At 36.7% G+C, this 14505-nt stretch overlaps 1 protein-coding gene across 4 annotated transcripts in view; it reads right to left on the bottom strand.

Annotated features, from left to right (window-relative positions):
* Positions 1 to 8309, bottom strand: part of ATP2B1 (ATPase plasma membrane Ca2+ transporting 1) — a 66278-nt gene extending 57969 nt beyond the window's left edge. For all 4 annotated transcript variants that reach the window (XM_045292675.1, XM_030886244.2, XM_004700406.3 and 1 more), the window contains exon 1: positions 7885 to 8309. In XM_045292675.1, the coding sequence (XP_045148610.1) occupies positions 7885 to 8092 (208 nt within the window). In that variant the 5' untranslated portion in view covers positions 8093 to 8309. The remainder of the gene's footprint in view (positions 1 to 7884) is intronic.
* Between the last annotated feature and the right edge of the window lie 6196 nt (positions 8310 to 14505).

Raw genomic sequence — 14505 nt, 5'->3', positions numbered from 1 at the left:
GAGGTGAGCACACGATAATATGATTTTTAGTTCTTTGACGCCAGATAACTGATCCCTTTGGCACCTCGTGATCACACAGGCTGATGTGTTCTTCCATGTGGGCTTTGTTGCTTCTGAGCTAGATGGCCTCTTGTTTACCTTCAAGCTTGTAAGACCTTTGATAGTCGGGCACCATCAGCTTTCTTCACCACTTTTGCCCATTCACCCGCTTTTGTCTTCGGTGGTTGTATCAGGAAGGTGCGCATCATAGAATGCCAATTTAATAGAACACGGTATTCTTGCATTGAGGGAGTACTTGAGTGGAGGCCCAATGTCCTTCTGCTACCTTCATACTAAACCTATAAATATAGGCACATAGATCTATTTCCCCCCATCCTCATATATAAATATATTTGCATGTGTACATGTCTTTATCTAGACCTCTATAAATGCCCTTTGCCCCCCAGCTCTTTCCTCTATTTCCCTTGACTTTCCTCCTGGAGGGACGGAAAATTATAAGCTGACTGAACACTATACAAATTAACTTCATTTTGGCAACATTTAATTTCTACTACGTAGTCAATGTAATATAATGTAAATAAAATGAAGTTAAAAGCTTTGTACTAACAATCTGTTGACCAACAGATACTGACTGACATCTATATTTACAAGGAGTCAGTGTGAACAATACAAGTCCTATAGTCAACAAACTTACACTGGAGGAAGAACAAAGAGACAACTAAAATAGTTATGTGCACCAATAAATGCAATGAAGAAGAAAAAAGAAGGCAGAGTTCCTGTAAGCTAGGTTAACTTTTCTGAGGAGGTAACTTTTGATTTGAGGTATGATCAATATAAAAGAATCAGCTATGAAGAGCTCAGAACAGAACATTACTGTCATCATAAAAACAAGTGCATAGGCCCAGAGACCAAAGCAAGATTGGATGACACAAGATTAAGAAATACATCCATGATGGCTAAGCCAGGCTGCCTAAGGGAAAAGAGGCCTGAAATGGGAAAGGCAGTCACAGGAAAGATCATGGATGGATATGGGGATAGGGTTTGGGCCTTTATTCTCATGATCTGAAAACCAGTAGGAGATTTTAAAGCAGGGTATGGTAACAAATCTGCTTTTAGAAAACTCTTTCTAATTGCTGCATGACTGATCTATGAATGGGTGTGGGCATGAAGGAGGAAAACAAACTAGAAACAAATACATCAGTCCATTAGCATGTTCTTGCACTTGCCAATAAGTTGATGACTTATTCTGGGTCTTAAAAAAAGTTTTATGTGAAATATATTTCCAAATTCGAATGATAGTTTTATTGTATTATGCCATAGTCAAAGCACACCACTACTAGAAGCCTTATTTCTACTGGTTGCAAACATAAACTACGGTCAGATACAGATAACTATTTTTCTACTGTCATCTGAAAAATTAAAGAAACAGTAGGCAGCCAAGGACAGCTTTCGTTGGCCCTACCCTGCTGCCTGCCATATAGTTGTTTCTTTCTACCACAGTTTTTATTTTCTCTGCTTTCTCTCTTTAGCAACCACTACTTAAAATATGCTCTGTCCCATTTGCTTCCATGTCCTTTACAGGCTTTATGACAACATGCCTTTTACAAAATACTGCTCAGCACCTACTTTTAATTAAACAAAAAATCATTTTATTGGGGCTCGTACAACTCTTATCACAATCCATACATCCATCCATTTTGTCACACACATTTGTACATCTGTTGCCATCATCCTCAAAACATTTGCTTTCTACTTGAGCCCTTAGTATCAGCTCATTTTTTCTCCTCCCTCCCCGCTCTCCCCTACTTTTAATTTTTATAAATTCACTTTTATCCATTAATTATGTAGCTCTCCTGGATGATAAACATGTTGTCAGTGCTAGAGATTTACATTTTAGAAATCTTACTAGAAATTCCACTTCATCATAATATAAATAACAGAAGAACAGATTAAAATAGAGAAAAGATATGAAGGCCGGAGTAAAAAAGGTTCAATGAATATGATTTAGACCACAAACTAGCCAGGGTAGAAAAAGAACAGGAGCATAAAAAGGGTAATTTTATGAAGTTAGGATATTATAAGCAGGATATTTTGGTATAAAAGGGATTTTTAGATTTTGAGGATTAACATAGGTGCTTGTTCTAACAGATAAGGTGAAAAATAATGAAGTTATAAATATCAATCATAGTTAACTTTGAAATTTGTAGTTCCAATTCCTTTAAGGGTGATTATAATTAATCAAAAGCAAAAGGAAAGTCTTTATTATGAAATCATACATGGTTCAAAACACTTCTCACTGAGCAATATACAAGTAAGATAGTACAGTACATACTTTTCAAAACATGGTAAAGGACTATTCTGATAGAAAAAAAACGATAAACTGATGGTTCAAATGAGGGACAAACACAATTTCCTTAATATGGCACATTTTCAAAGACCAGTCCGATAAATGGAACTTTAAATCAATTTTTTTTCATCCTGTGCTCCTTTTATGAAAAGTACTACTGAGATGAGGGAATGTAGCACTTCTTTCTGTGTATTTTGAAGCTTGCATGATCTGAGCTTCATAGCAGGCAGTGTATTATCGTAGTCAGACGAATGGCATGGGGAGCAAGAATGGCAAGGTGTGAGCCTCAGCCCTCGTAGCTCTTACAACAATGAGACTTGTGTTATGGGTTTCTCAAATGTAAAACAGGAAGTGATAACAATCAACCTGGCACAGAAAGTGCTATTATATATGTTACCTATCTCCTTTTTTGGGTCATTAATTATCTCAAGAAATGTCTTGCATTATTCCTCCAGGTTATATAATATTGGAATACTTAATAACCCTGATTTACTTTTCTATTTAAAAAAAACATTTTATTGGGGGATCGTACAACTCTTATCACAATCCATACATACATCTATTGTTCAAGCACATTTGTACGTTTGTTGCCATCATCATAAAAACATTTCCTTTCTACTTGCGCCCTTGCTATCAGCTCATTTTCCCTCTCCCTCCCCGCTCCCCCCTCCCTCATGAACCCTTGATAATTTATAAATTACTATTTTGTCAAATCTTACACTGTCTGATGTCTCCCTTCACCCACTTTTCTGTTGTCCGTCCCCCAAGGGAGGAAGTTATATGTAGATCCTTGTAATCAGCTCCCCCTTTCTACCCCACCTTCCTTCCACCCTCCTGGTATCACCTCTCACTACTGGTCCTGAAGGGATCATCTGTCCTAGATTCCCCGTGTTTCCAGTTCCTATCTGTACCAGTGCACATCCTCTGGTCTAGCCAGATTTGTAAGGTAGAATTGGGATCATGATAGTAGGGGTGAGGAAGCATTTAAGAACCAGAGGAAAGCTGTTTCATCATTGCTAACCTGCACTCTGACTGGCTTGTCTCCTCCCTGAAACCCTTTGTAAGGGGGTGTCCAGTTGCCTACAGATGGGCTTTCTGGTCTCTACTCTGAACTCTGCCTCATTTACAATGATACAATTTTTTGGTCTTTGATGCCTGATACCTGGTTCCTCCTACACCTTGTGGTGACAGGCTGGTGTGCTTCTTCCATGTGGGCTTTGTTGCTACTGAGCTAGATGGCTGCTAGTTTACTTGCAAGCCTTTAAGACCCCAGATGCTGTATCTTTTGATAGCCGGGCACCATCAGCTTTCTTCACCACATTTGCTTATGCACACATTTGCCTTCAGTGATCGTGTCGGGAAGGTGTACATGATGGAATGCCATTTTAATAGAATAGAGTGTTCTTGCATGAGTAAGTTCTTGAGTGGAGGTCCAATGTCCACCTGCTGCCTTAATACTAAACCTATAAATATATGCACATAGATCTATTTCTATTTTTAAAGCATTTATCATGAATACACTACATATTTAATTTCTTATGAACTGTATGCTAATGCTATGTGATAATAAGGCAGGATTTTTGTTTAATCGTGGATAGCATACAGCCTGGAAATTACCTGCCACATAGCAGATATAAGTAACTGTATTCTAAACAAGTTCCATATGGTTTTACATTTTATTTACATTCTGAAAAGGGTCTGCCAACACTTTTTCTTCTTAGATGTTATGTAAAACATATGTGAGGTCTGATGAAAGATGTGTCAATGAATGGATAAATGATCAGATGGATGAACTCAAGGAAGGGGTAAACAACTTCAATTTAACCTAATACAAATTCATGCACTTTTGAGAAATCATTTTAATTTTTACTTTCCCAAGGATAAATCAGTTATTCTAATAAAAGAGTACTAACTGTCTAAGATAATTGCCTTAGGCATACAAATGGCTAGTTACTCATCCTTGATTATGCTTTATTCATTATCATTTGCTTAGTTGAGTAGATACAAAAGGCTCACTTATTTCTGCATATAGTATTATAGTGAAGGGTGCTGCTGTTTTCTATTTATAATTTCAGCAATTGTAAACACAAATAGAATGCTTAAAATGACTTATTTTATATTTTATAAGAAATTCAAAAAATGGTGAATAAACAGTGAAGATAATTGCTTGTACAAATTTTAGCAAAAAGTAAATTCAAAATTCAGGGAAGATGAGCAAGAGCAAAAGGTGAAAATTCAAATTTAAAAATGCCAGGACTTATCAAAATCAAAAGGCAAGAGAATAAGAAAACAAAAAACAAGCCAGTAAGAAAGTACACAAAGAAAAGAAACAAAAGCAGAATGGAACAGCTGGTCTGAACACACACACAATCACTGACTACTCATAGTGTGTAAATTCAGACAAAACAAATCCTACTGGCATGAAAGTTTTCATCTACGAAATTAGAAAACAAAGACAGTAATTTAATGCTAATAGATTTGTTGAAAAGTTTTTTCATACTGATTTTGGTATTCAAATTGGTTAAGATATTTCTAAAAATATAATTTGGGACTATCTATTACTTTAAACTTTAAAAACATATCCCAATCTGATCCAGTAAACTCATTGTAGGGGGAAACCTGCCTGGAAAATGATTTGAAAATTTTAACAAGCTGTGTTCATCACCAACTAGAACCAATCTAGTGTCTAATTATGGGGTGATTTCATAATAATGAAGAGTTGGAAGTATAGTGGGTTTCACAGGACTCTCTTTCAATCTTCAGAGATGATTAATATTATCTCTACTTTATCTTCACCCAACTATATACATCAGAAGCTGTGGGGCAAGAACACCAAAGTTTTAGTTCTAAACTAACCACAGATTGGCTGGCTTTCACTTGAGGCAAATTTAGCCAGCTACCTACAGGATGGAGTCACCTTAGAGGTGGGAAGGGAGAGGGGGACTCCAAAGACAATTATCAAAAACATTCATAGTGGTGATGGATTACACTCATGACAGTATTTTATTTATCTATTTGCTTTTTAACAGTTCTGTTCGCATATAATTCACAAATCACACAATTCCATGGCTTAAACATATTAAAAAGAGTTGTGCAATTATAACCACAATCTATATTTAGAACTTTTTCTTCTCTTGTACTCATTAATAGCTACTCATTTTCCCCAAATTGTCCCTGCCAGAAACTATAATACAATTACTGTCTCTATAGGTTTACCTAGCCTAGATTTCATAAAGTAAAACATACCACAAAAAACAAACTAAGAGAAAAACCCTCAATCGAAAAGAAATCGGAAAATAATAAAAACTAAAACAAATTTAAAATGAGTCAAAAGGAGGATAAATGATAAGCTGTTAAATTTTAACCTAATGACATGTGCACTAGTCCACTTTCCAGTGCACTTGCTCTGACAGCAAGGTTATTCACCATCCTTGGCTAATGGTTAGAGGATTCACCCGAGGCTCAATCCATGTGTAAGAACCATACAAATAGATTTTGGGTTTCCATATTCTTATTAGTTGTACTGACTTGAAGAAAATATCCAGAAAATTTTAAAGAGTTAACAAGATGCAGGAAAAAATTATTCCATATGGTCTGAAGAAGTTCTTTTTTTCACATATTTTGTACATACTGACACAGACCTCTCTACAGAGATCAAAGTAGCTAAGATTACAAACAATTAGCTGTAACCACAATTCTGTGATCACACAGAATTAATGACTATACAGAAACTTTTGGTGTGATTTAAAATTCTTTGGCAATTTTGGAAATAACTTTTTCTATTACGTCTTACTAAAAACAGAATGTCATTATGTTTCAGGAAAAATCATCAGTAAAATGACCTCTGAAAAATTTGTCTAGATATGGCTTTGGAATATAAATGAATAAACTGTAAGGTTTCATGTCATCCGACTCCTAAAAAGAGTTGTGCAATAATAACCACCATTTTTAGTGTCCTACTCTTACTCACACCTTCCTTTTTCTCTACCTGCATGTTTTCATTGTTATATGTTCTCATCTCTCCCCTGCAATTTGGAAACCCCTTCCTGGAATTTTCTATGTCTAATTTTATATTCAATATGATCAATGTGTAAAAAGCCCATCCTTCTCACTCCATCTCAAAGACATATAGGGTGAGCCAAAAAGTACTGCTACAAAAATCAGAGAAATATTTTTGACCACTAATATAAAAATATGAAGGTACTGTTTTCTGACATATCCTGTCAACTAGAACTATAGGCTTCTGAAGGCAGTGTTTCCATCCCTGATCCTTCCTTGAAGAAGTCTGTTATATCACATCAAAATTACAGTCTGGGACATCCTCAAGGGCTAAAATTGTGTTCCCTTTAAAAGGTCTTTGAGCTGTGAAACAAAAAGGAGTCTGAAAAGCAAGATCAGGGCTGTAGGTAAGCTTTTCAATGAAATTCTTGTAAAAAGCCTTTGTCACCCTCAAAAAATGAGTAGTTGCATTATTGTGACAGGAAAAAAATTCTTGGAGTAATTTTCCTGACTTTCCCAATTTAGTTTATAATTTTCTTAAAATTTCTTCAAAAAAAGTAACCATGACCAACCTGTGTCCTTTGAGAAAATCTACCAAGATTGCTCCTTTGGAATCCTAAAATACAGTCAAGTCATAAACCTTGGGGGTGACTTCTATGCCCAACAGATCACCTTTGAATTCACTGTTTTGATGGGACTGTTTTTTGAAAGTTCCCTAATGAGACTAAGACAGGTATGTATAGTACTCTTGAGAAACTGCAGCCACCCACTGATCTTAAGAGGCATATGTAAGCATGCTTTATTTGGAGCAAATCCTCAAGAGGTACTGTATATACTCGTGGATAAGGCAAGTTTTTCAGCACATTTTTAATGCAGTTTTTGTGGTAAAATTAGGTGCTGATATTCGGGTCGGCGTATACTCGAGTATATATGGTAATAGTTTTTTACTTATCTTCGCATGCAATGAAGTGACAATGAAACAGTGAATTTCCCTTGCGCAATCCTAAAGAAGAAACTACAAATCATGTTATGAAACCAAAGGTTTCTCTCTGAACATAAAAATTCAAAATAATTGAGACTCATCAATTATTTATAATCAAAGAAAGCATTTTCTAGACCAAAAACTATGTGCTATTTAATCTATTTTATTTGCTTATGGGCCTCCTAACACTAATTATGACAGTCTAAGTTAACAACAACTTTGTCAGCAACTGGCAATGACAACTATATTATGCCATTGGCAAAATGAAAGAGAGAGAACAGGGTTTATTTCTATGGAATCCCTGGGGCTACCAGTAGCCCAGTCCATCTTCTATAAAAAGAGCTGGGAGACAATTGCGTTATCATGAACAGGTAATTTGTAGCACTATTCCTTAAAACTACTTTAACCACACCAATGTGATTAGCTTATCTCTGATGTCACTAAAGTTATAGCCACTAAAATATAAGAACCCCCAAGATATTTTTAGCATATTTATTTGAGTCAAATAGACAACACTCTCTGAACAAGGACTAAAAATAAATGTAGTAAAACTCACCTTCATTGGGAGACGTTTTCAACTTAGTGCAAATTCCATAGACATCTCCATAGCTTTCTTGTATTTTTCGTAATGCATCTGTGGACCTGAGCTCCATGAGAGCCCGCAGCTCTGCGAGCGTAATTCCAAAGTCTCCATCATGATTTGCTTCTTTCAATGAGTTTTTTACACCACCATATGAAACTGAGTTGTTTGCCATATCGCCCATTACAAGGATAAATTATTAGGAGGAAAATGTTTCCCAAAAGAATTTAATTTCCACTTGACAAAGTTCCAAGATGAAAATTTTTTAAATATGAAAATCTTCCTTAAACCAAACACTCATTGTATTACTTAATAAAGCAGCATCAAGCAGTAGTATTTCCCAGAGAAGTATCTTGACCTTTGGCCCATGACTAGTTTCTTCCAATCAATCATGAGATGCATACATCTGCAATTAAAAGAAAATAACAGTTAATAAAATCCATTTTAGTCTTATGTATATAAGCATACTTTCTGAATGTCAAGTCACTAATCAAAGTACATCACTTAATTATAAAAATATTAATATTTTTGAATAGGAGTTTTATGCCTCTAAAGTTTGTTACATGACTGAAGTTCACTGAAATAACATTACACAAGAGATTTAAAAAAAAAATCATTTTAGTAGGGGCTCATACAACTCATCACAATCCATACACACATCAATTGTGTAAAGCGCATTCGTACATTCATTGCCCTCATCATTCTCAAAACATTTTCTCTCCACTTAAATCCCCAGCATTAGGTCCTCATTTTTCCCCTTCCTCCCCGCTCCCCCATCCCTCATAAGCCCTTGATAGTTTATAAATTGTTATTTTGTCATATCTTGCCCTGTCCGACGTCTCCCTTCACCCACTTTTCGGTTGTCCATCCCCCAGGGAGGAGGTCACATATAGTTCCTTGTAACCGGTTCCCTCTTTCCTACCCACGCTCCCTCTACCCTCCCTGTTTCGCCCCTCACGCCACTGGTCCTGTAGGGCTCATCCGCCCTGGATTCCCTGTATTTTCAGTTCCTATTTGTACCAGTGTACATCCTCTGGTCTAGCCAGACTTGCAAGGTCGAATTCGAGTCATGGTAGTGGGAGCAGGGAGGAAACATTTAGGAATTAGAGGAAAGTTGTATTTTTCATCATTGTTACATTGCACCCTGACTGGCTTATCTCCTCCCCGAGACCCCTCTGCAAGGGGATCTCCAGTGGCCTACTAATGGGCTTTGGGTCTCCATTCCGCACTCCCCCCATCATTCACTATGGTAATATTTTTTGTTCTGATGATGCCTTATACCCATACACAAGAGAATTTATATCTCTCAATTATTAGGAAAAAATGGCATTTCACATGATTGAGTTTTATATTGCATTCAGTCTTACTATTACCATTAACTATGATTAACAATGACCATCAATAGTCACCAATATTAGAACTTATGTTCTAAGCACTGCTTTAAATTCATTCTTTTTTTTTGCCATTGAATTGATTTTAACTGTCAGACGGATTAGAACTGTTCATAAAAATTTCTGAAACTATACATGTTAAAAAAAATCATTTTATTGGGGGCTTGTACAACTCTTGTCACCATCCATCCATCGTGTGTCAAGCACATTTGTTGCCATCATCATTCTCAAAACATTTGCTTTCTACTTGAGCCCTTGCTATCAGCTCATTTTTCCCCTCCCTCCCCGCTCCCTCCTCTCTCCTGAACCCTTGATAATTTATAAATTATTATTTTGTCACGTCTTACACTGTCTCACGTCTCCCTTCCCCTATTTTTCTGTTGTCCGTCCTCCAGGGAGGAGGTTATATGTAGATCCTTGTAATCGATTCCCCCTTTCCACCCCACCCTCCCTGCACCCTTCAGGTATTGCCACTCTCACCACTGGTCCTGAAGGGATCATCTGTCCTGGATTTCCTGTGTTTCCAGGTCCTATCTGTAACAGTGTACATGCTCTGATCTAGCCGGATCATAACAACGCAATCCCCAAATCCCATAAGGTTTTATTAATCTTTATTGAGAAGAGTAAGATTCAGAGAATTTGAGGAATTTGTGCACAGTTAAATGGCTAAGCTGGGTTTTCTACTGGGTTATCATTCATCTGAATATTTTAAATATTTTCATATCCACTTTCCATTTTATATCCAATTACATGTTTCTTCCTATAGATGACTCTATTCTCCTAAATATTTCCCATCAAATAATTTCTGAAAGGACAAAATGCACAACAAACCCACTAACATTGCCTTCCTACAATTTTTCTTGGCCTCATTATGACTCTACTAATGCTTGGCTTCCTGGTACAATCTCCTATGATGACTTTTGTCGCATGTCACTCACTGCCTTAGGTTTTCCCAGGGCTCGTAAAATGGAGGAATGGATGCTTTACTTTATCTTCACAGTTTGTGGGGGCTTCAAAACGTTCTTGGAAAAATTCCATTTTTCTAAGAACCATTCAAAATCCTTTCTTACTTTTCAAGTCCTTCCCTTATTCTATTCCAGGTGAGTTCTCTTCTTTTCCTACAGGTTCTTTTACAAAAACATGCACCATTCTCCTTAACTAGTTCAGTCTATTAATTTTTAGTTCTGTATGCTTCATCATCTTTCAGTCACTCCAAAGTTAGTCAACAAGTACAACATAGCATTCAAATCTCATTCCCTATCAAAAAGCTGCCTCCTCCCATTTTAATCCCTGTGACATCACCATCATTCTTATCACTAGGACTTGGACTCTTACATCTTCTTTGATGCCATCTTCTCTAGTTTCAGTATGTACTGAAATCAAGTCCTTGGTTTCTTTGAAAAGTCTCTTTCATATAGCTATTTTCTTTCCCCATCTTCAAACCCCAGGTACAAATTATAATCAAACCCTGTAAGGTCTATCTCATTCTAATATTTGCTACATCCAATCCCTTGTGCATTTCACTATTATAATTGATATAGGCAACATGGTACTATACTTAAACCTACTGAATGAAATCCAATTCTATTGCTTCTGCTGTGTTTGCCATTCAAAGTCAAGTTCCACCTACCATTTTCTTAAACAAATCTCCAACAAATCAACTCATAGTGACCCAACAGAAAAGACTAGAAGCATCCCAAAGGGTTCCCCAGGCTGAAATCTTTATTATTATTTAGGAACCTATCTCCAAAGTTTTGGCTTTCATGGAGCAGATGGGGGGTTGAATCACAATTTTTCAGTTAGCATTCATGTATTTTAACTACTGCAACACCAGAGATCCTGTGTAATGATTAAAAACTAGAAAAGATTACCAGCAAATACAAATAAAATTCATCTGTCAAAGTACCACAGGATGATTGCAATTGGAGTTACGTGGTCCTTAAACGTCTGTATGTTCTAAGATAACCTAAGAGCTTATTAAAATAGTTGGGCCCCAGCCTTCAGACTTTTAATTCAGTAGCATTACATAGGGGGGTTAAATGCACATTTCTAGCCAACTGTCCAAGTGTCACTGATGCTACTGTCCCAGAGATCACAATGTGAGAACCACTGGATTAGAGAATGGGTTTAACTTTTGAATTGATACCAGCTGGTTAAGGATGGCTGTTTGAAGAAAGTGTCCTTGTCTTGCTTTAAATTTCCAATTAACCCAATGCTTGCTTAGTCTTGAGATAGTTATGGGTTCTCTAAGACATCACTGCCTATCTTTTTCCACTTCCAAAAATAATTATCCACATCTGATTAATATTTAAAAGGTGGTGTAGTGGATTATTCAAAGGGCTGCTAATTGCAAGGTCAGCAGCTTGAAACTATCAGCTGCTCTGTGGGAGAAGAATGAGGCTTTCTATTCCTATAAAGATGTACAGTCTCAGAGACCCACAGGGGCAAGTCTACTCTGTCCTACAGGATCATTATGAATTGGAATTAATACAATAGCAGTGTTTTTTATTTTATTCATCCCCTAAAAATTATTTCCTTTCTACTCACACATTGTTCTAACTCTATTTCAAAGACTGAATAAAGGTGGCGGCGATTTGCTATTTTCCCTAAGTTTTTCACAGCCCAAACTTTCACTGAGACATAACACTAACCTAAAGAGATTATTATGGTTATTATTTACAAAAGTCTGAGTGTGTTTGGGCTATGTGTGGTGTTCATTATGTCTCTTGTTTCCATGATGAGGAATTTTCTCCAACAGCTCCTGGCATCCTACTCCATCATTACCATTAAGGTAAAATGGGCAGCCTGACTAGAGACTCTCTGAGAAGAACTCGATATCTACAGCTTCTTTATCTTGCTGTCTTCTGGGAACTATTGTCTACAAGAATCCTGCATTCTGGCTTGAGATTTTAGGATCATACCTTCTGGTTAAAACCCTGCTACTGTTAAAAAACAAATTGAGTTGGAGAAGTAGATAACTGATTATTTCTGGGGTCAATACTAGAACCCCATGTTGCCCCACTCAAAAACCAAATAAGGACCCCATTTGTTCAATTTCAGTTTTTTATCAGCAATAAGAATGCTATTTTTATTTTTAAGTTCTGAAATTTGTCTTTTCTCTAAAAGAATTCACGTAGGAAAAAGGGTATTTAGTGGGTGCCCATAAATTCCTCAACAATGATAAAGAGGGCACATGACTCAAAGTGCCATTCATGTTCCTCCATTTGCAGAATGAATGAAAGGCAAGAGAAGGGTTGGGGCTAAATAAATAAGACAGGCACCCACCTCCTCCCAAAATAGCCCCTTGTGCCATCAAGTCTATTTAATTCATAGCAAGCCTGCTGGACAGAGTAGAACTGCCCCACAGGGTTTTCAAGGCTGCAGTACTCACCAAAGCAAGCTGGCACTTGTTTTCCTGAGTAGTGGCTGTTGGGCTCAAACCGCCGGTTAGCAGCAGGACATTTTAACCATTTTTAAAAGACAAGACTACAGATCCAAATTCAATTCAGCACTCTAAAACGTATACAAATGATTGCTCGTCAGCACCTCATGCCCAATCAGTCTACTCTTTAAATGTCAAGATTCCTTTTAGGCAAAATTACTTAAAGACAATATACTCCCAACAAGAAAGGTTACTCTTTCTTGTATGTAGTATACAAGAGATAACATACAACTTGAAGGTCTGCAAATTGTTGTCATGAGCTTAGGGATGGATGTCTTTTGATTAGTTTTAACCCTAAATTTAAATAAGGTAGTTATAACCCAGAAGTAATTTATTAGTTAAAAACAAGCATTCTTTTCTTTAAACTACTATCGCCGTCGGTGCTCAGTGCTGTAGAGGCAGTTTCAACTCACAGCAATGCTGTGTACAACAGAAACATGCCCAATCCTGTACCGTCCCCACAATGATTACTCTTTGAGCTCTTACTTGCAACTATTATGTCAATTCATCTTGTTGAAGGTCTTCTTCATTTTCCTTCGTTCTCTAACAAACATTTTTCTCCAGGGACTGGTCCCTCCTGATAATATGTTGAAGATATGTAAGAAGTTCATATGCATTAGGTGATTGGAAATACCACGGCTTCTGCCAGGCATGACTTAAGTCTCCAAAGTGAGATCTTTGCCTTACTTTAAGTAGGTTTTCCTCCAGCACATCTGCTTAACTGCTCCACTTTCAATTTCTGCTTCAGTGGGTGTTGATTTTGGATCCAAGTAAAATAGTTATTGAAGATTTCAATTATTTCTCTGCTTACCATTATGTTGCTCATTAGTCCAGTTGTGACCAGTCTTTGTAATCCTTACTGAAGGCTGAGGTTTTTGATCTTCAATACGTGTTTCAAATCCTTTCAACAAGCAAGGCTATGCCATCTGCCTATTTCAGGTTAATGAGTCTCCCTCCAATTGTGAGGCTGCATTCTTTTTCAGAATCCAATTTCTCATATTTGCTCAGCATACAGACTAAAAATGTATGAATAAATATGTTGAAAGGATACAACCTTGATGCATACCATCTATGACTTTAAAGTAAGCAGTATCCCTTTGCTCGATTTGAAAGACTGCCTCTTGCTCTATGTACAGCTCTGCATAAGCACAATGAAATATACTGGATTCCTGTCGTTCTCAACCTTAGCCAGTTTGTTATGATCCATGCAGCAAAAATGCCTTTGCATACTCAATAAAAACACAGGTAAACATATTTCTGGTATCCTCTGCTTTCGGCAAACATCTGTCTGACATCAGCAATAATATACCTCGCTGCCCATATTCAGAATTTGGTGTGAATTTCTGGTATTTCTCTGTCAAAGTATTAATGAAAATGCTTTTGAATTAAGTTTACTAACATTTTATTTAAACATTAATGATATTGGTCAATAATTTATGCTTTCTATTGGATCACTGTTTTGGATCTTTTCCAGTTGTAGGCCAGGTAGTTCGTTGTCTTCAAAATTTTTGAGCACTTCTGCTTTACATCCACTTTCTAAAACATCTCAGATGGAATCCTGTTAATTCCTGGAGCCTTGCAACAACTGCCTTCCAAGTAGCTTGGATTTCTTTCAAACCTGTCATTTTTATAATATGCTATTTCCTGAAATGGTTGAATATTGACCAATTCTTTTTGTTACAGTGACTATGCATCCCTTCCATCTTCTTCTTCTTTTTAATCATTTTATTAGGGGCTCATACAACTCTTATCACAATCCATACA

The sequence above is a fragment of the Echinops telfairi genome, unplaced genomic scaffold (genome assembly GCF_000313985.2).
Source record: "Echinops telfairi isolate 266 unplaced genomic scaffold, ASM31398v2 ScPeMD7_2;HRSCAF=8, whole genome shotgun sequence".
Taxonomy (NCBI): domain Eukaryota; kingdom Metazoa; phylum Chordata; class Mammalia; order Afrosoricida; family Tenrecidae; genus Echinops; species Echinops telfairi.
This window is presented reverse-complemented; position numbering and strand designations above follow the sequence as displayed.